The following is a 21614-nucleotide window of genomic DNA, read 5'->3' on the forward strand; positions in this document are numbered from 1 at the left end:
TCTCTTTAGATACTTAAGTGACAATTGAATTTATTTTTATAATTGTTTTAATAGCTTTTGTATAATCTTCATTGCTATTATGAGATATAAAATGTATTTATCAAGTCTGTAATCATTATGCCAAAAAATCTGAATTACTGAAATATTTTGCATATTGTTAAAACTGTAACTTTAATTGTAAAAAAAAATTTAAAAAAGAAGTTCTTGAAGAATTAATAAATGCATTAAAAAGTAAAAAAAAATAAAATAAAATAAAGCAGAGATTATTTCTTATGCTTTAAAAATGAACCTAAATCTTCTAGAAACTACTAACATATTACACGCTAAAAATAAACACACAGGGAAATTGAGCCTTTTTACTTAGTGTGATCTTGGTAGCCTCGGCAGCCTCCTGTATCAGTTTGTTTTATTGTCTAGGGGCTGGCACAGATGCTGGTCTTCAAACATAATGATGCTCCCAGCTCAGCCTCTTAGGAAAGTCTGTCTGCACTGTGGTGTGCCTCAAGGGGAGCTTCAGAATGCCTTAGAAAAGCAAAGGGACATCTCATCAAACCTACAGTTTTGGGAAATTTCCACTCAGTGTGTCAGGGGCACTTACAGCAAACCTGCCCTTGCTTCAGAGAACATGCGTGTGTGTGTGTGTGTGTGTGTGTGTGTGTGTGTGTGTGTGTGTGTTGTCTTTTTGAAACAGGATCCCCCTGTAGCTCCAGATGGCCTGGAACTCACTATATAGTCCAGGCTGGCCTTGAATTCACAAAGATCCTCCTGCCTCTGCCTCCTGAGTGCTAGGATTAAAGACATGCACCACCACGACCATCTTTTTTGTGGGTGCTTTAAAAATTTAGTTGTTTTTAATTTATTTTTTACTTTTCTTTGTATTTTTACAATAAACAGTTGTTTATACTGTTCATGTTTTTCAGATAGTAAAAGGATGATTTATGAGAATAAATATTTATTTCTGTATCTCCTGGGATTTGTGCCACCCTTAAAAAGATCTGTTCAATTCAAGTCAATTCAGTCAGCATTTATGGGCTCCTCCTGGATACTAGGTGCCCAGAACCCTGAAGTGGCTGGGACAGAGGACCTGCCCCATAGAAACCCATGTTAGACTAGGGAGGACAGACATGTGCACAAGCAATTCAGACACCAGGAAGGGTGTGAAGTTGGAGGAAAACCTCAAGTGTCAAAGAGACAGCACAGAAGACGAGCTGGATTCTGCTTGGGGCATCCAGAAGAGATGGGGGGGGGGGGGGACAGAAAGGGACAGGAAGGAAAAGGGAGGAGAACTGAAGCAGGACATTAACAATAGAATTCCAATCATTCCATGGTTAAGAAAATAAGTGAAATTAGTCTCTTGTAAAATGAGAATTTATAAGGTCAAACAAACAAAACAATTAAAATCACTTATTAGTCTCTCAATTCCATAAACATTTAAAAATATTTTATTTTTATTTTATGTGTATGAGTATATTTCCTGTATGTATGTCTGAAGCAGGACATTAACAATAGAATTCCAATCATTCCATGGTTAAGAAAATAAGTGAAATTAGTCTCTTGTAAAATGAGAATTTATAAGGTCAAACAAACAAAACAATTAAAATCACTTATTAGTCTCTCAATTCCATAAACATTTAAAAATATTTTATTTTTATTTTATGTGTATGAGTATATTTCCTGTATGTATGTAAGTGTACCCATGTCATGCAATGCCCGAGGAGTCAGAAGAGGCTGTTGGATTCCCCTGGAACTGGAATTACAGATGGTTTTTAGCTGCCATGTGGTTGCTGAGAATCGAACCTGGGTCCTCTACAAGAGCAGCCAGTGCTCTTAACTGCTGAATCATCTCTCCAGTCTCCATAAACATTTTTGCATGCCTCTGTTACATCAGGCATGCTTAAAGAGGTAAATGAGTGAAATATTATCTTTGCCGTCAGTCCCCTCGTCATCTAGACCAATGCACAGAGATGCACATACAAAAATGAAATCATAGACAATTACCAAGAAGGAGTCACAAAAGACTTGGGGACCACCACAGACTTAGGGGAGTTCAAGAAGCAGGGCAATAATACAATGACATCTGCCTTTGGGGGCTGGTGAGAGGGCCTAGGGAGTAAGGGTGCTTGCTGCTAAGTCTGACAACTTGAGTTTGATCCTCAGGACCCACATGATGGAAGAGAGAATCAACTCCCCAAAATTGTCTTCTGTCTTCTGACCTACAGAGAGAGAGAGAGAGAGAGAGAGATACACCCTAAATAAATAAATAAACATAAAAAAGATTTAATGTGCATTTTGGAATGCGCACGTAGGTAGTTTCTTGGAGAACAAAAAACTGAGCAAGATGGGAAGAAAGGAGATCTATTACAGGCTGCTTCAACCAACTAGATACAGGCTAAGGTTAAGACAGGTGACAGATTCTCCTCTGGGGCATTGCCCAGCGGGGGAGTGTGTACTTACTGTGCGTGAAGCTCTTGTACCCCTCAGTGCCTGGCACTGCAAAACAAAAAGTCTGTAGATGCCATTGCTCCTTACCATACCTCACATGTAACTCAAAGTTAAATGTGTTAACTCTCCTTTCTATTCCTTTAACAAATAGTAAGACAATCAAATTATCATGAGAAAAGGTTCATTTTGGCTCACCGTTTTGGAGGTTCTAATACTCATGATCAATTGGCCCCAATGATTTTGAGCCTGTGGTAAGTGATACATGATGGTGAAGAGAGCATATGGAGAAAAACCACTCACTCTTGATCAGGGAGCAAGAGAGGAAGAGAAAAGAGCCAAAGTTTCATAATCCCCTTTGGAAGCACACCCCAAACTATGCCCCTAGCCATAAAATAAGTCTAATAAACCCAAATAATGATCTTTCTATGAATATTATTAAATGCATTGAAAAATATGCATCAAATGTCAGAATCTCTTAGACTTTATCTCTCTCTTTAATGCCCCTGAGTCTACTGATGTTCTAGGGTATGTGTGCCTCCACCTGCTGTGGGATTCAATTCTCATGGAGAGGTATTGACATCTTGGGACCTGCAGGATTAGGTTAGGGGAAGAGAGAAGCCCAGGAAGGCATCTGGGTTTCTTGACAGTGGCAAAGCTCCTCACAGGCAGGCCCACCACCAACCTCTGTTCTTACTGCAGGGACTTCCCATCCTTTGTGTTTTAAAAAGTCCTTGTCGGTGGCCAAAATTAAGATCCTACACCATTTAAAATCCTCACACTCAGCCTGTGCTATAACAACAGCCTCTGCATAGCTCTGTCCTGAGGCTCATGACTCAAACTTAACTCAGAAGGCTTGGCAGGGCCTCCCATTCCTTTCCCCATCTCTTTCTTTCCTCCTTTTAGTGTTTCCCCTGTACAAAAGTAACATGGACCTCTTACTCTGTGATAGTGAATCAGAGAACAAGAAGAGATCACAGCTTGATAGACACAGCTTTATCCCATTGTGACACATAATTGACTGGCTCCCTACCCCTAAATCTAACATCTGGGAACATACCCAGGCAGAAGTTAAGTATAACTCCTGATTTGTTCCTGAATATTCTGGAGGATCAATAACTCCTTGGGTGAGCAAGTTTTCACCATTGATCAAGGGTCTAGTGTTCAATTCACTTCTTTCAGGATTCTCAAAGTCCTCACCTTGAGGAAAGCAAACTTAGAAATACTACCAGATGTTTTCCTCAAGCCCCAGTGGAGAGTGTGGGAATTCACAAATACCATGTTGAGCAGTCACCTCTGCCAGGGATGCATTCAACAGTCAATTGGTAATTATATCACTTGACTTTCATGGTGCCTGATGTCATTCCTTTTTTGGTCATCTATTTCTAGATTCAAAACTTTCCATTTCTGAGTGTTGCATTTGACCATCCTTGGCAGGTGGATCAGTTTACAGTATTAGAGATGAATCTCTTTTACATACATGGTCTTCAGAGACAGGATGCATTCCCATGTAGCAACAGATATGTATAAAATATTTTATTAATTTATATATAAAATATTTTATTTTTTATGGGTATGAGTGTTTGCCTGCATGTATGTAAGTGCACCTGTGTCATGCAATGCCTGAGGAGGTCAGAAGAGGGTGTCAGATTCCTCTGTAACTGGAGTTACAGATGGTTGTTAGCCACCTTGTGGATGCTGGGAACAAAACCTAGGTCTTCTGCAAGAGCAGCCCTTAACTGCTGAGCCATCTCTCCATCCCCCAAGTGTATATTTTTTAGACCTTAAGCCATTGGCTAATTATAGTCAAAGCAAAAACAATTAAAACCTCCATGTGGAATTATACATAGTAAAATGTGAAACAGCCAGACTCTTCCATCTTCACCCCAGTTTCATTTCCCTCCACCCTGGCAAGAGTTGAGTACTCCTCCAGGCTGAATTTCCCTGCACGTTGCAGACACAGTACCTTTCTTTGGATATAAGCAGATCTCCATGTAACTGAATAGCAACTACCACCAGGAATCACTCAGAAATTGCCCATTTCACAAACGTTATGCTTTTCAGTGCATGTTTCTTAGCGTCACAATTCTAAGAAATGCACAAAGTCAAGCTAAAGTAGCACAGGGTGCAGGTGGGAGGCGGGTGGGAGTGGAGCATCACAGCAGAAATGCTGTGTGCTCACTCTGAGAGTTTTGCTTTTAAATAATGGACTAATGATATGTCTCCCGAGCTCCAGCTCTGCTCCGGAGCTGCCCCGAGCTGGGAGATCCTCATTATCTCCTTTCACTTGCCTCCTTGGGGAAATTTTTTCAGCCAGAAATGCAGGTCAATTAGCAAGCACCACGGAACAGTGTGTCATTCTAAGAACTGCCAACTAAAGCCCTCTGGCTCCCTGGTGAGCAGCATTTAAACTGCTGGCTCCAACACCATGTAATCACTTCTTCAGTCAGCCCCAAATCAGTGACCACTCTGGGGAAGAAATCACCTCTAATTACATTTGCCTTCCTCCTTTACTCACCAAGGCCATTTGTGCAGCCACCTCTGCCCAGCAGCTGGAAAAGTAAAGGCATAGCCAGCCAAACACAGCCCTCCCCCCGATCCCCTTTGTTCCTTTGTTTGGTTTTTAAGACAGGGTCTCAGTATGTAGCCCAAGCTGGTCTGGAACTCAGTCTTCCTGCCTCAGCCTTCCAAAGGTCAGGACTTTCTCCTTTTTTACTTACTTAATTTGTGTAGTGTGTGTGTGTGTGTGTGTGTGTGTGTGTGTGTGTGTGTGTATGAGTGCCAGTGCCCACAGAGGCCAGAAGAGGGTGTTGAATCCCCTGGAGCTGGAGTAACAGGTGGTTGTGAGCCATCTGACCTGGGTGCTGGAAACCCAACTCAGGTCCTCTGCAAGAGCAACAGATGCTCTTAACCACTGAGCCATCTCTCCAGCCCCAATAAATCTTAATAATGTCCTCTCTCCAGTACAATCAATTCCACTTCTGACGAGCACCATCACAGGATGTTGCTATCATGGTTGGCTATAGCCATTAGAAGTGTACATTTCCGTGGAAAAGAGCTTCACACAACTGCCTAAACAGGTATCCAGCTGAGTACTTATTGTTTGCTAGATATTATTTAGAAGCTTGTTATATGTAGTCAATTCTGTAATTTATAAATTTCTTCTTTTCCGATGTATTTTTTATTGAACTTTTGTATATTTCATACAATAGATCTTAATCATATTTAGACCCCTTCCCCTATCTGCACTCCCCTATGGCCTACCCACAGGATTTCATGCATTCTTTCATATATGTTAAGACCTATCCAGTCAAGTTTGTATACCCAGACGTCCCTTGGTATGAATTCATCCACTGGAGCCTAGTCAGCCTATCTAGCATTACTCCTTAAAGAAGATCAACTCTTCCTCACCCAGAGCCCTCCAGGCCCCTGGAAACTTGCTCATGTGAACTTACAGCAATGGTATCAGCATGTACAAGACCCACGCAAACTCAATCAGACAAAAACTAGCATAGAGCAGGGGAAATGGGCAGGAGGCCCCAACCTTAGCTGAGGAAACCATAATCTTTTTAAACAAAGATTTCTTTTCAGGTGTGGTAGAGAGATGCATTGAGTACCTATTGCTTTTCTTACTGGTATGTTTTTGATGCAGTTGGCTTGTTTGAGACAGCATATTCCTGTTTAGCCTGGGCTGGCCAGGAACTCTTTATGAAGCCCAGAATGGTCTTCAATTTGCAGTCCATATGCCTTAACCCTCATTCCAAATGCTGGGATTACAGATTTGGCATGCACCATCACACCTAGCTATTTATTTATTGTCCTAGTTTGTTTCTTCATTCTTGTGACAAAACACTCTGACCAATACCAACTTGGGGAGGAAAGAGTTTATTTAGCTTACATAGCCTGGGTCACAGTTCATCAGGGAGCCCAAGGTAGGAACTCAGGGCAGGAACCTAGAGGCAGGAGCTGGAGCACAGGCCATGGAGGAATGCTGCTTACTGGCTTGCTTCCCCAGCACCTGCCCAGCCTGCTTTCTTATACAACATAGGCCTACCTGCCCAGGGCAGAAGTGGTCTGGGACCTTCCATATCACTCAACAATCAAGAAGGTGCCCCATGGACATGGCCATAAGCCAGTCCAATGAAGGTAATTCCCCAATTAAGGCTCCCTCAACCCAAGTATGTCAAGATGACACTAAAGCTATCTAGCACATTTATGTATTTATGTATGTATGTATGTATGTATGTATGTATGTATTTATTTAGAGATGAACCCAGGTCTTGTGTTTGCTAGGCAAATGCTCTACCAGTGAGCTAAATCCCCAAGCCTGCATACCTGCCTCTTAATGGTATTTTTTTATCAGAAAAATTTAATTCTGATAAGGTTGGCTTATGTAGCTTTCCTTTATGGCTGCTGAATCTAGTCCAAAAAGCTTAACCAACTTCAGGATCATGAAAGTATCTTTCCTGCATATACTCCTAGAAACTTTACCTAAGCTTAAAGTCTAAGTCTATAACCAATCTCAAATTAATTATTGTGTATGGTATAAGATAAAGTTTGATTTTCAATCTTTATTCAGAGAAATATCCAGTTGATTCACCACTAACTGCTTAAAAAGACTTGCCTTGGCAACTGTTGTACCCACACTTGGGTGTGTCTTACTTTTGAGGCTCTTCTTAGAGAAGCACATATTCATGCTCTTGACCGTGTCTTACTTTCTTCTGAGCGTCTCTCTTTCTTATAACTCTTGTGATTAAACCCATATTAAACATCTTTATTAAACCAAGTCAGCTTCATAAAATACATTTTTAAAAAGACTTGTCTTTCCTCATCAAGTTGGTATTCTGGTAGAAAGTCAATGTGTTTGTCAATTTCTGGATTCTCTTCTGGTCTATTGATCTACTTGTCTATCCTTAACACTGTCTACATTACTGCAGCTCTTGGAAATGTAGTCTAAAGAAGTGTACAATCTGATGAGAGAGACAGCCTGGCATTGTGAGTCATGTCTTTACAAAGCAGTGAAGAAAATCATACTGCTGGTCTCGGATGTTGAAAGTACAGAAGAGGACTCCACCTGGTTTCTGGTGGGTGGGGAAGCTTGCAGAAAGTTAACTCTGAAATGAGACTGATGCAGTCAGTAGGTATTGGCAGAAGTTAGGAGCATGCCTGGTGGATTTAAGTAAGAATGCAGAGATCAGTGTTGGAGTGCAGGTGAGTAAGGGGGCAGGTGGAGGGGGTGACCTTAGAGAGGAAGGGGACCACATTGGGCAGGGTCTTGGCTGTTGGAAACTGAATGCTTTGTTTGAAATAGGCCCCATTAGGGGTGGGTGGTGAGCAGGCACCATTTTAAGCTTTAACTTTGAGTAACGGGAAGTGAAGTGACCTGATCTGTAGTCTTCTAAAAGTATCTTTCTGAATGCTTTGTTTGAAATAGGCCCCATTAGGGGTGGGTGGTGAGCAGGCAGAGACAAAAGATAACTATGTTTCTGTACAACTTCTTACATCTTAATTGTGTATGTGTGTGTGTGTGTGTGTTTGTGTGTACACGCACACTCAAACTTGCCATGACATGCATGTGGAGGTAAGAGGGCAAGTTGAAGGAGTTGGTTCTCTCCTTCCACCATATGGGACTTGGGGGTTGAACTCAGGCCCTCAGGCTTGGTGACAAGAGCATTTTTCTACTGAGCCATCTCACCAGCTAGTAAAAGAGAACTATAATCCAACCAAAAACTGGTGGTGGTTTGGGCATAGTGGCAAGTGGCTGTGTTCTGGATATCCTTCTGACAGTGAGCCAACAGAATTGCCAGTCCATGACTGATTGAGCATGAAGTGTGAGAGACAGGAGGAGTCATGGTTCATGGCTTGAGCAGAAGGATGCTGCCATTCAAGTGGGAAATGAGCAGCAAGCCTGGAGAAGAAAATCAGAAAGTTTGATTCTCCGACTTGAAGCTAACTATGAGAGATTACACCTAAAGTCAGTAAAGTTCTAAACAAGAGCTAATGTATGATGTGAGTAAGGGAGGAGCCATCTTTTGAGTTGTCAGTATGATGTTCTCAGCATGAAGCCGGAAGCACTGCTACTCAGTGCTTGGAGTCTGCTCTCGAGGACAGCCTGGGAAGGAGCTTGACTCACATAAATGACAGGAAAAAAAACATAAAGCCAAAGACCAGATATGTGGTATACAGATCGCAGGTGCCATCGGATAGTAACAGAGGAAGACACAAACATGGTCCAACGCTGTCAAAGTCTTCTAGGAGGAAATGAGGCAGGAGCCATCACCACAGGATGGGGAAGACTTATGGGGAACAGACGAGGCCATGGGAGTGAACCAGAGCCATTGAGGACACAAGTATTCCAGGCCTGGCTGGAAGAGCTGTCAAGAGAAGTTAAAAAGAAGATGTGAAGGAAGAAACAGTAGAGAGGTACAGGGAGGAGAGGGCAGGGGCATTTGTTCCTGGCACACACTAGGCATTGTAAAAGCCAGGTGATAATCTTTCTTATTTGGGGGGAACAGATGGAAATAAAATTGTAAATTCTCCAGAGCCCAGCCCCACCGTCTATGTTAACACTTGTTCCTTTAAATTCTTTTTAATTACATTTTATTTATTTAGTGGGAGGGGGGTGGGATGTGCCATGGCACATGTGTGGAAGGCAGAGGAGAACTTGTGGAAGTCAGGTCTCTCTTTCAACCATACGGGGCCCAGGGATTAAACTCAGTCATCAGGCTTAGTGGCAAGTGCCTTTACCCACTGAACCACCTTGCCAGCCCAATACCTTGCTCTCTTTGTAAGAAATAAATCTTATGCAACTTTTCAGTATGAGGTAAATTTTGAACTCAGCAAGACACAGAGAGGCAGAAAGCACTAGGTCCTCATCCTCCTTAGCTAGCATCTGGCTCCTGCTTGTTGGGGTGCTCTCAGTTCATCCTGGGGTTGAAAAGTCACGGGCAGTCTGCTATGTGACTGAGCCCATGAACAGAAAAGGAGGGAATCTTGAGCTCCAGGATATATGTTGATAAAGCTTTGCATCCTGAACCATTAGCATGGGGAATTGGGGAAGGAACAACATTAGACACTAGGAAGATTGTACATCCCTGAAAAGTCAGCCAATGAGGACTTCAGGGAGGAGAGAGATGTGATTAGGAATATAATAACCACTGTTTTGTGCCAAAGTAGTACTCCAGGCTTTTTTTTTTTTTTTTTTTTTTTTTTTCTTTTTTAGTTAACAGCCTACTTTGCAAGGTCATAAAATAAACTGCTTTGCTTTCAGTCGCCAGTATTCTTATTATGAAGTGAGGACCATTATGTCCCACACCTTGAAACCCTTCCCCCCCCCCCGCCCCCACATCTTCTTTCTGAGGTTGTCTCCTAACACTTCTTTCAGAATGCTTTTAAGTCTGCCTTCCTAAGCTGTTGTGGCAGAAAAAGGGGACTGGGCTATAGTATTTCAGCATGCCACTTTGGCTTATGGGTTTTTTAATAATCTGATCCATGTGGATACTGCAAAAGTCCAGGAGGGGGCAATGTGGCATTAGGACTTTGAACCTTTTATTTTTCACAGATGATTTGGAATCCAGCTACTATTTCTAAATCCAGAATTCCAGGTCTGGGCTGGAATGATGCAAAGAAATCATGGGTTTAGCACTCTCACTTACCAGTGAAAACACTGAAAGAGAAAGGACTTGCTCAAGAATATGTATTCAGTGGGAAAGCCAAGACCTTACCCTACTCTGAGCCCTTATCAACATTCCATGACCCCATTGGTTGTTTGATTTGTAGGAAATGGCTTCAAAGTAGAAGTTCTCAACTTGCACCATCTATAGATAATGTTTAAAGGAAGAACAGTCTTGCAAGTCTCTGCTGGGAACCTAAATTATTTTATATGAATGAATAAAAATTTTAAGATGTGGGCTGGAGACATGGCTCAGTACTTAAGAGCACTGTCTGCTCTTGCAGAAGACCCACTTCAGTTTCCAACACCCACATGGTGGCTAACAACCTCCTGTAACTCCAGTTCCAGGGAATCTGATGCCTTCTTCTGACCTCCGTGGGCATTGCATGACACAAGTACACTTACATGCATGCAACACACTCATGCACACACAAAACAATAAAATATTTTTTAAAATAAATAATAAATTGTATTAAGGATACAGAAAATGTAAATATAAAACTTTAAAAATTCATTTTCCTTAGAGCTTGTATGCAACTATAAAATGAAACACATTTACCAAATACATATAAAATGAAATTATGAAATTTATGTTAATAGCGTTACTTGAAAACTATAGTTAACTGGCCAGCAAGATGGCAGAGTGGGTAAAAACGCTTGCCCTGCAAGTCTGAGGACTTGAAGTCAATCTCCAGAACCCATATAAAGGTGGAAGGAGAGAACATACTCCATAAAACAGTCCCCTCACCTTTACATGGGCACCATGGTCTACACATGCACATCACATAGCACACAATACTATTAAATACATTTTCTAAAAAGTGTATATGACACTATTCAGTTGAAACTAGCTTTTACTCAGAAGTAACCATGGTATACTGTTTTGGATCATCTTACCTTCTTTCACAGGATAAATCCTCATAAAGATTTATGAATTTGATTTTTCTTTTTTTTAAATTTTGTTTATTATTATTTTTGGTCTTTTTGAGACAGGGTCTCTCTGTAGCCCCAGCTATCCTGGAGTCACTGTGTAGACCATACTGGCCTTGAATTCACAGAGATCCGCCTGCCCCTGCCTCCCGAGTGCTGGGATTAAAGGCGTGCACCACCACGCCCAGCATTATTATTTTTATTTGATGTGTATGCGTGTATTGCCTGGATGTAGGTAAGTGCACCCATGTCGTGCAATGCCCACAGAGGACAAAAGAGGGTGTCAGATCCCCTGGAACTGGAGTTACAGACAGTTGTTAGCTGCCATGTGGGAGCTGGGATTCAAACCCGGGTCTTCTGCAAGAATAGCCAGTGTTCTTAACCACTGAACCATCTCTCCAGCCCCTATGAATTTGATTTTTCACAAAAGTATAAACAATTTGAAATATTCTTCAGAATCAGAAATTCAAAATCTGAAGACTGTAATTGGCACTCTGTCCTTGGCTCACTATACTTTATCATCTATCTATCATCTATCTGTCTGTCTGTCTATCCATCCATCTATCTCTATATAAACAGATATAGACAGATATAAAATTTTAATTATAAAATAGTTACGTTTGTTGTGAAATGTTCAAACAATATTGAAACATTTGAAGAAATTAAATGAAAGCCCCTTGTATAACTATGAGGTTGCTTAAAGAAGATTGAATCTGTATTATCTAACAGTTTTTAGTGCTTTTTAGTGTTTGTGTGCACATATTTTTGAGACAGGATCATGCGGTGTAGACCAGACTGTTTTTAAACTCATAATCCTCCTGCCTGAATCTCTCAAGTGCTGGGATTCCAGGTGTGCAGCACCAAGTCCTGCCAGTCTGCTTTCTTTAGCTGTGATAAAATACTCAAACAGCTTAAAAGGAGAGAACGTTATTTAGGTTTACAGTTTCAGGGGTTTCAGCCATGGTTGCCCATGTTGCTTTGAGCCTGTGGCAGCACAGAACATCCTGATGGGGACCAGACTGCTCTCTGTGCCAGTCTCAATATTTGCCTCCCATCTTGGTCTAAGATGGTTATTTCCATTACAGCAGAGTCTACATTCCAGCCTATTTATTCTGCACACAGTCCATGACCAAAACTGAGATGCAGCCAGACCTAACTAAGCAGAAACTGGGAAATACAGTTTTTAGTAAGATACAACTTCTATCTTATGAAACAATGTTTTTCAAACATGACTGCACAACAGAATCACTTGAAAACCTAAAAACAAAGGACAAGGTATAGCTCAGGCAGAACATTTCCTGGCATGCATGAGGTCCTGGATTTGATCTTCAATACTAAAAAGGAAAAAAATCCCAAATTTGTTGTTTTATGTGAAGGGATCAGTTGTATGGTATGGGAAACTCAATAAAGGTTCTCAATGCACTTGGCCTCTTTATATAATAAAAGAGCTTTGCCCTGCAGCCCTCTTTCCTCACTCAGAACAACAGCCCTGCAGCCTGCAAGCTTAACAGACTTTCCAGAGTTTGGCACAAATAGAAAAGGAGGTTTTCCCAAGTCCCCTAAGGCATCACTAACAAGTTACTCTCTGCTTCTTCAAGAATATTCTACACTAGGACTGAGGAAAGTTACAAGGTAGTAAATGAGCAGTTTTGGCTTTGACTTGCAATTTTTTTTAAGTACCTAAAAATAAACCATGATTTGCAAATAAATAGGAGTGTTCCAATGCCATTTACTAAATTAACTGTTTCTGAGGAAATAGAGAATGCTCTGTTTTTGTGCTCCAGGCTGCCTGATTGTGGTGTGGTGCACAGCACAGTATCTTCACGCCGGTTCATTTGGAGGCAAGCATCGCCTCTTAAGATGATGGGGAGATTCATGTTTTGGAAATGCATTATAAATGAGATTAAAATATTTATGGTTGTTTGAGAGCCTGAAATATCTCCATTGGACCATGGCTTTTTCTCTTCATGTTTGAAATGCCTGGTTAGAATATTATCAGGTGACCTAAACACTCAGTATTCACCTCAAGGAGCCAACAGTCAAAAAACAACAAGAACAAAAACCAAAGGCAATTTTATTCATTTCGGTTGCCCTTAGGTTTATTGTTTGTAAATTGTAGTCCGTGACCTTGCTGATCACAGGAACCTCTAGTGTAGTGGAACTTGATAAAAGAGAGCTGATGTAGACCCTTCAGACTGGGTGGACTGGCCATGGATGGTGGATGTGAATGGACCGGCCTCTGGAGACCTGGACTGAGTGGCTGAGGAATGTGGCCTGCGATACCAAGCTGGGAAGAAGCTGTTATAGAACAGCACCATTGTGCTTGCATAGAACCAGCTCATACTGATTTTCCATTTGCTTCAGAATTTCCTCACTGTTCCCCATGGGAATCTTGATATATATGTTGAGAAATAAGAGCTAAGGCCAAAAGCTGAAATGCTGCAAATGATTTCTAAATGTTAGAATAAACTTTCAAACCAAGTGTGTTTATTAAATGATTCCCTACACAGTACAGGGAGCACTGTGTCTGAGAAGGACTGTAACCACAGCCTGATTATCACTGAATCTTGTTGCCACATATAGTAAAACCCCCAGATTTTCCCCTAAGCAAGCCTGGACATGCCAACCAACAAAGAGATTGCCTGAAAGCCTTGCCCAGAAATTTCATAATTTAAACTTGAGACAGAAAGAACAGAGGCAAGATGGCATCCTTTGATATTATTTTCACAGTGGGTTGCAAGTTAAAAAAATAAATTACCAAGTAAGCCCTGTTTTCTTTTATCTTATTTAATACAATGCTGTGCAGCAACAGTAAGCTAATAATTAAGGACCATTCTGCCTCCTCCAGATGCTTTGATCTACAATGGCATGACTCTGTATTTTTGTCTGGTTGAGTTTCTAAGCTCTTATTAGTGTCCATAAAAACTGGTCAAAATCAAAAGAGCAAAAAAGCAAAACAGCAACAATGAAAACCCTACCTGCTTCTGGGAAATGGAGGATTTTGTCTGAAATTAAATATGCATAACTTTCATTAATCATTTAATTTCCAGCCTCATATAGCTTGATGTCTGGGGATGCTACTAAAAAGTAATCAAAATATATACTATTGATAGTAGTCCTATGACCGTAATTAGGATTTCTATGGCCAGTTATCTAATGTAAGTCTCCAGGGGAAAAAACAAAACTCAGCAAAATGAGTGTGCATAACTCACAGATAGTCACAGCTATGCAAGATTTGCCGTTTGGTTAGTTCTTTCAGCTTTTAATTTTTTATTCTATTAGAATATGGGAGAACATGAAATTCTTTCTCATTCATAACTATTTTAGAAAATCCCACGATTTGTTGGCAATTCAAGTACAACAAGGGCCACCCATGTATTTGCCGTTATCTGAGAATGTGATAATGTGACTGGGAATTCTGATAGATGTTGAGCTTCCTGATTTGATCATCCAGTTTGCTTTTCTTTTGTTCTCTATTGATCATCTCTTCTAGATTAAAAAAAAGATTCTTAAACAATGTAATTTCCAAGAGCACTTGTTTGAGCAGTCTTTTGTTTTTAATCGTTTTCTGCTCCCTTATTCTACTTCCTTCAAGTACCTTTTGCTTTTGTTTGTGGTGGTGGTTTGAGTTGGAAACAGTTTCTTTAATTCTGGAGCCCTTCCTTTGGTGTCTGGTGCCCCATAGCCAGGCACGGGCATTCATTCTAATAGGAAGGCACTAAGGTCTGATGGCTGGCCTTTCCTCTCTCTCTCTCTCTCTCTCTCTCTCTCTCTCTCTCTCTCTCTCTCTCTCTTTTTACTCTTCAAACTCTCTCTCTCTCTCTCTCTCTCTCTCTCTCTCTCATTTTACAATCTTCAAATGCAGCTTTCAGGAGGCTTTTCCTCTTGAGCTACTCCAGCCAAAAGAAGAATCCCCTGCCGGGAGGTTCATATGTTTGTCTCCCTCCATTCCACTCCTCTTTCCAGCACCTTGGATTCCAGAGCAGGGCTAAGGATAGGAAGACAGAGAAAGTAACAACTTTGCTTTGGGAAGATAAAGACTCTGGTTCAAACAGCTCCCATGGTTTTGGCTCTGCAACCTTCTACCCACCGAGGCACTTGTTATCTTTAAGAGAATGAAGTCTGTCTTCTGAGTATCTAGAAAGTTGAACCTCATTAGCACATCCTTCTGTAGGAATGTGGGGTACAGTTGACTCTGCTGTTTTCACTGGGCTATTCACTATTCTAGTTTTCTTTCCATCCCCCAGTATATGTCGACAACTCACATCTGTGGCCATCTCTTTTGTGATTCTTTGCCCTGTGGGGTTTACACTATTTCTCCTCCTAATCTATTCTGTTCCTGCCTTGTTATTGAAAAGGATAGTGATAAGTGAATGTCAGGCACTGTACAGAACCCTGGGACACAGAAAGAGCAAAGCACAGGTTCTTGCCCACTGGTGTTTATCTAGCTGAGGTAAAACAGCCCACTGACAAGGGTAGCCCTATGAAGGGACACTCTGAGAGGACACAGAGCCAGGACGTTCTTCACAGAGCCAGCTGTATCATACATGAGGTGATGACATACTGCACCCTGACTAAAGTCCTTCTCTTTTGCTTAGGTTAAGCTAAAGTTTCTTTCAGAACTCAGATTCACTAATTAATCTAATAATTGATCTCTCACACATTTCTTTCTGCTTGAAATCTGAAGGGATCCAGTATCTCTTCACCTTCACTTAGCCTGAGACAGGTTTCCAGTTCTGTGAGCTCTTTAACATTTGATGCAAAATATGTGGGTGTGCTTTTTCCTGGGGATAGGGTCATAGGTTTTGTTAGCATCTCAAAGGAGTCTGTGATCCCCAGGACGATGACTAATTAGTATTTTAGATTTCCTTAACCCAATTAAGAATCTTTTATCTTAACTACATTATTTTTAAAAACATTTGGATTACTGTAACCTAGAGATGTGTTTAGTTACTGCTATATGCCTGCCCCCCGCCTTGGCCCCGCACCCTTCTTCCCGCATCCTGTCCCCATATTCAGAAATGGGAGCAGTATTGGGTACCAACATCCTGACTTTCCTTATTCATAATTATTTAGCAACCCCATACTTAACCCATATCAACAATATAGGCAACCCTATTCTTAGCTGTAATAATATAACATCATCAAACAGAATTAGAAATTCAGGGCTGGAGTGATGGCTCAGCAGCTAAGAGCACTGGATGTTCTTGCTGAGGACTGGGTTTGGCTCCCAGCACCTACAAGTTGGCTAACAACAGTCTCTAACTTCAATTCCAGAAGATCCAATACCCACTTCAGGCATTGCACAATACAGATGCACTTATATACATGCAAGCAAGACACTTATACACATTAAATAAATTAATTAATTAAAAATCAAATGAAAACACATTAAGCTGGGTATGGTGGTGTATGCCTTTAATCCTAGCACTCAAAAGGCAGAAGCAGGTTGATCTGTGGGAGGTTGAGGCCTGTGTAAGCCTGGTCTACACAGCAAGTTCCAGGCCAAATGGTGCTACAGAGTGATCCTATATTTGAAGAAGAAGAAGAAGAAGAAGAAGAAGAAGAAGAAGAAGAAGAAGAAGAAGAAGAAGAAGAAGAAGAAGAAGAAGAAGAAGAAGAAGAAGAAGAAGAAGAAGAAGGGGGGAGATATGGGAGGAATTGAAGGGGAGGGAGTGGGCATGGATTTGCTCAAAACACCTTATATGCATGTATGAAATTCTCAACAAATTATTTTTAAAAATCAAGTTCAATGCACATTTAGTGAGGACTCTACACATGGGATGTGACACTCCATGCTGTGGGAGAGACGGGGAACGGAATGAAGATGAATTAAACTTTCATGAAGAAGTTCAGAAAATATACAAAGTGTTAAGGGGATTTGGAGAGAAAGTCATCAGTTCCCAAAGGAGAGTACATGAGAAATGTTAGAAGGCCTTCTGCATTGGGCAGTCTTTCTTATCACTGGCAATGCTGCAGATCCATTAGCCCTCCGTTTTCCCATCTCTAACATAAAGAGCTCGGCCTGGAGGCTGACTGCTATCAGAAATATAAAGAAAAAATAAGTACAGAAGAAACTTTGCCTTTGTCATAGAATAATAGAATAAACTCAGCTAATAGAGGAAAGCTGTACAAGTTAATATAAAAGCAAAAATAGACAAAACATGATCCACAAAATGTAAGATGATTTGAAAAGTAATAAGAAACTGTGACATTACTGTTCCTAGATTCTTTAAAAAATCGATTTTGGGGCTAAGCTAATACAGTATGTATATTTTCACAAACTTAAAGAAATAGAATTGCTTTGCTTGAAAGTCATATGGACTATAAAGTCTTTCCTAAAATGTACGCTGAGGGTATGTGTACATGCTGGTTTTACTTTTTGTAAAATAACTTGTGATTTAGTTATCTACTACTGATATGAGTCATAAATTTGTAGACGGCATTTAGGAAAATGTTTACCCAGTGGTTTCACATTCTCAGCAACATCTGTGCAAGTACATTAGCATGGGCTAATAATTATTTTACTCTCTGTTCTTAGGATGAGCCATCAAATTTCAGGACAGCTCAGGGCTTAGAAGAAGGCTCATCTAAATAAAGGCGGCCAAAGTGACATTGCAGGATTTAATCCCCCAGCTGCCTGTGTGACCAAAGGCTGATTTGCAAGACTCTTTCTCTTTGGAGTTCAGATTATTGAGTCTCCAAGTTCCTGCGACTTCACAGCAAGAGAAACACACAATGACGGTCAGCGATGTGCACCAGCCGCAGGACCTCGGGGGCCTCGGAGGGGCTTTTACACCCTGGATGCCTGGGCATCCGCGGAAGTAACAACTGGAGCCTTTAGTGCTGCAGCCGCCTACTACACAGCATCAGACTCCTCAGAAAGAGGTATGGTGATGCGGCAAGGGCCTGGCTGTCCTATTAGGACTTGGGAGTTGGAGGTGAGAGAAGGCGGGAAGGTCCTGGAGTGAGAGGAGCTGCTTTCAGCTGGGCTGGGCTGGGCTGGGCAGGCTCGGCATCGGGTCACTGGATCTGGAAGGACTTTTTGTCCCGTCTCAGAGCTCTCGCGGACACTGGGCTCCGAGACAGAGGCCTTGGCTTGCATCTCCTTCCTCCGCTCCTCTGCCACCTGCCCTGATGGTGGCTCTCTGTTGAGATGGAGATGTGAACCTGTGTGGACGATGACCGCAGTGTTTGCAAATGGAGGTGGCCTGCTGAACACGCACTGTGATAGGTGGGACCGGCGCGACAGCTTGGAAAGCAGCTGTCAGACCGAGTGCGGCAAGGAGGGTGAGGAGGACGAGCCCCACCAGCTGACACCCTTCGAGAAGCTGACCCAGGACATGTCCCAAGATGAGAAGGTGGTGAGGGAGATCACGTTGGGGAAACGCATAGGCTTCTACCGAATTCGAGGGGAAATCGGCAGCGGAAACTTTTCCCAGGTCAAGCTGGGGATTCATTCCCTGACCAAAGGTAGGATCATCTGTAACCTTTTGGGGCCTAATCGAGGGTGGGGTTGAAAGGCTAGGAGCCAAGGATGCAAGGACAGCTGGGGAGGGGCTACCACACCCAGCCCTGTGGCAGCTGCCCATTTTGGTCATGTCCATTCCCACAGTCACCATGAGAAGTCATTGTTTTTATTTTCCTTTTACAGATAAGGAAACTAAGATCCAAATAAGAAAATGTGGCTTCAGCAGTTCAGTCTGAGATGGTTTTGTGTTCAGATCTCCCCACTATAACACATAGACAAGTTCATTCAACTGTAAAAGGTGGTCATCCAATTGGGCCTTGGGAAGTGGGGTGGAGTGTGGATCCCTTCTCCATACAATGCAGTGTTTAAGACCATGATAATAGTTTGTTTGTGTTGCTGTGTCATTAACAATGGGCTGGTGTGCTGTAGGAGACCTCCCAGACAGCCAGGGTCTGGATAGCAGGGCCTAGGTTCCCTCTAACCAACTGCTGCTACTCCCATTCTGTCGGGACAGGGGCTTGGTCTCCCAGCCTTTTCTGCTTGGGTCTTTTTTGTACCACTTAGGTCTTCACACTTTCTGGGTTACTGGTCACTCTGAGGTCTCAACTATCAGTAACCAACACTCTGGCCTCAGGGAGGAACTGTATGGAGATCCCACACCCCTTTGCTGTCCAACCCCAACTGGGCATTTCCCCAGGGTGACCCCAACTTAGCTGAAGCTGGTAATTGGCATAAGAGAAAGAATACTGGCAAGTCAGCATGTTGAACCCTCCATCCGAAACCCATGAACTCTACCTCTTCTGATGCTGTCATCTTGGACCCAACCTGCTACCATGTCCCATGGTCTCACTTTTCTTCAATAAGAGATGTCTTTTGTGTTCTGTTTATTCTAGTCCCAATTCTGTGTCCTTCTAAATCTGTATTTGATCTACTCAAAAAGCCCCAGGACTGAGCACATACTCAGTGATTTACTGCTTGACTGTTCAAGGCCCTGAGTTCAATCCCCAGCACTTAAGGGGGAAAAAAAAAGCTCCATATATGTACACACATGTGTGCATGCCCCCAGCACACATGTATATCAGCACATACACTCAGAAGTCACTGGAGCTCCAAGTCCTCTTCTAGCTCTCTCTGAAACCTGACTATATATATTTATCCCTCTGCATCTCATCTTATTTGTGGGAGGCCACTCCGCAATGCAACTCGGTTCCGACTTGCAGAACTTCCACCTGGGTACCTGGATTGGGGGGTGGGGCCGGGGATGGAGCAAGCGACAAGAGAAATGGAGACAAGACAGGAATCTGATCAAGTCTCATTTATTGAAACACAAGCATGAGTTTTTATAGAGAATGAAAACAAAGGAACACAGACTGCAAACCATACATCAGTCAGAGCATAAGGGCTCTGACACACGTTAAAGGAGGAATCTCTGATTATAGAATAGAACCGTATGTAGAAAAGAGAGCAAGGCCGTGGGCCAAGGCTATCTAGCAAGGCTATCTGGCCCCAGCTTTAAGCCAAGGTTTTGGGCCAAAGTTGTAAGCCCCTTCTAGTGTATACATATTTAGCTGGGGTACAATAGTAATTAATACACAAGATCCTGGAGAGAAAACAGTGATCTGTTGATACGGAGATTCATTGCACCAGAAAGACGTAAGAGGAGGAGCATATAAAGGTGAACTAACGTAACGATTGTTATGACATATAAAAGAAGGAGAAACATAAACAGTAGTAACAAAACAAAGAGAAATATTGTGAGTAGGATTACGAAGTAACGGAATTGATGACATAGGAGGAGAAGGTATATTGCCAGCAACGGCAGTACTAAGTGCAGAAGAATCATTAACAGGAACAGCGGCCAGCAAAGGCTGAGTCAAGGAAGCACACAACATACATGATGAAGCATTAACATGAGAAAGTTTCATCAACTGCAAAGCAGAGTTCAAATAATTAGGCCAAAGAGCAAGATTAAGGGTGGAATTTGAGTTTGAACGTATGGCAGACTGAAGCTTAGTTTCACTTATGATAATGACTTGTTTTACCTGTTTATCAATAGCAGCAGGGACCAATTGGCGGGAAATATTTATGGACCCTGCTGGGAGTAAGGCAAACCCCGATGGAAGCCTATATCCCAGGCCCCTATTTCTGTGATCTCTATTAAAAATCTTTCCCTGGACTCCGTCCTGCCACCTGGCATTCCAAGGATCATTTATACGAATTATGAATTGACCATTATCATAACTCAATATGCCATTTTTGCTAAAAGCATCATGAAGGTGGCAATCCCAATACCTACATCCGCCATATGTATCACTATCTGCAAGACAGCTGCCTTTATTATCATAGGTGAAACATAGGAAAGTTTTGATTTAGAGGATAAAATAGATGAAGTGATTGGAATGACGATGGTTGCTTGACAACCCTTCACTGGGCAACAGGCAGTGCCGATGATCTGCATGTCACCATCAGAGTATGCTTTTCCTTCTTTAACTTGGAATTCCCACTGCATCACTGTCTGCGACCAAACAGAGCCAATTAGGAGAAACAGGATGCAGCAGACAGAAGCCATTGCAGTCTGAAAGAAAACAGAGAGAAGAAAAAACCATTTCTCAGGGAGCATCATCTTCCCTGGAACATTGATTAGTATCTATTTGCTTTACTAAGTGTTCAGGCAACCAACGGGCTGCGTCATGTTGTTGTGAATAAATGCAGACAGATCCTCTGCCCCATATTAACAATGGATCTGGGCCATGCCATGAATTATCCAGAGGGTCTTTCCATATGACCATGACATAGTGTCGTTTTGTTTCTGGATGCCAAAAGCGATCTGCAGCTGATTTACCATGAGCATCCAATTTTTAAAAATTCAAAATTAAAAGTACATGATTCAATAAATTCCTGGGGGATCCCCTACTGGGATACCACTCCCCCTTTTTTATTTTATGCAATGTAGTTTTGATAAGCAAATGAGCTCTTTCAACTATGCCTTGTCCTTGTGGATTATAAGGGATACCAGTAGTATGCTGTATAAAAAAAGTATTACAGAATTTCTGAAAAGCATGAGAAACATATCCAGGACCATTGTCCGTCTTAACACTCTTA

General features: G+C 41.9%; 1 protein-coding gene across 1 annotated transcript in view; it reads left to right on the forward strand.

The window, feature by feature from the left end:
- Nim1k (NIM1 serine/threonine protein kinase) overlaps nt 1–21614 on the forward strand; it is a 68419-nt gene that overhangs the window by 17668 nt on the left and 29137 nt on the right. The window contains exon 2 of the mRNA XM_008842114.1: nt 17583–18514. Within this exon, the coding sequence (XP_008840336.1) occupies nt 18223–18514 (292 nt within the window). The 5' untranslated portion in view covers nt 17583–18222. The remainder of the gene's footprint in view (nt 1–17582; nt 18515–21614) is intronic.

The sequence above is a fragment of the Nannospalax galili genome, unplaced genomic scaffold (assembly GCF_000622305.1).
Source record: "Nannospalax galili isolate Female #2095 unplaced genomic scaffold, S.galili_v1.0 scaffold139, whole genome shotgun sequence".
Taxonomy (NCBI): Eukaryota; Metazoa; Chordata; class Mammalia; order Rodentia; family Spalacidae; genus Nannospalax; species Nannospalax galili.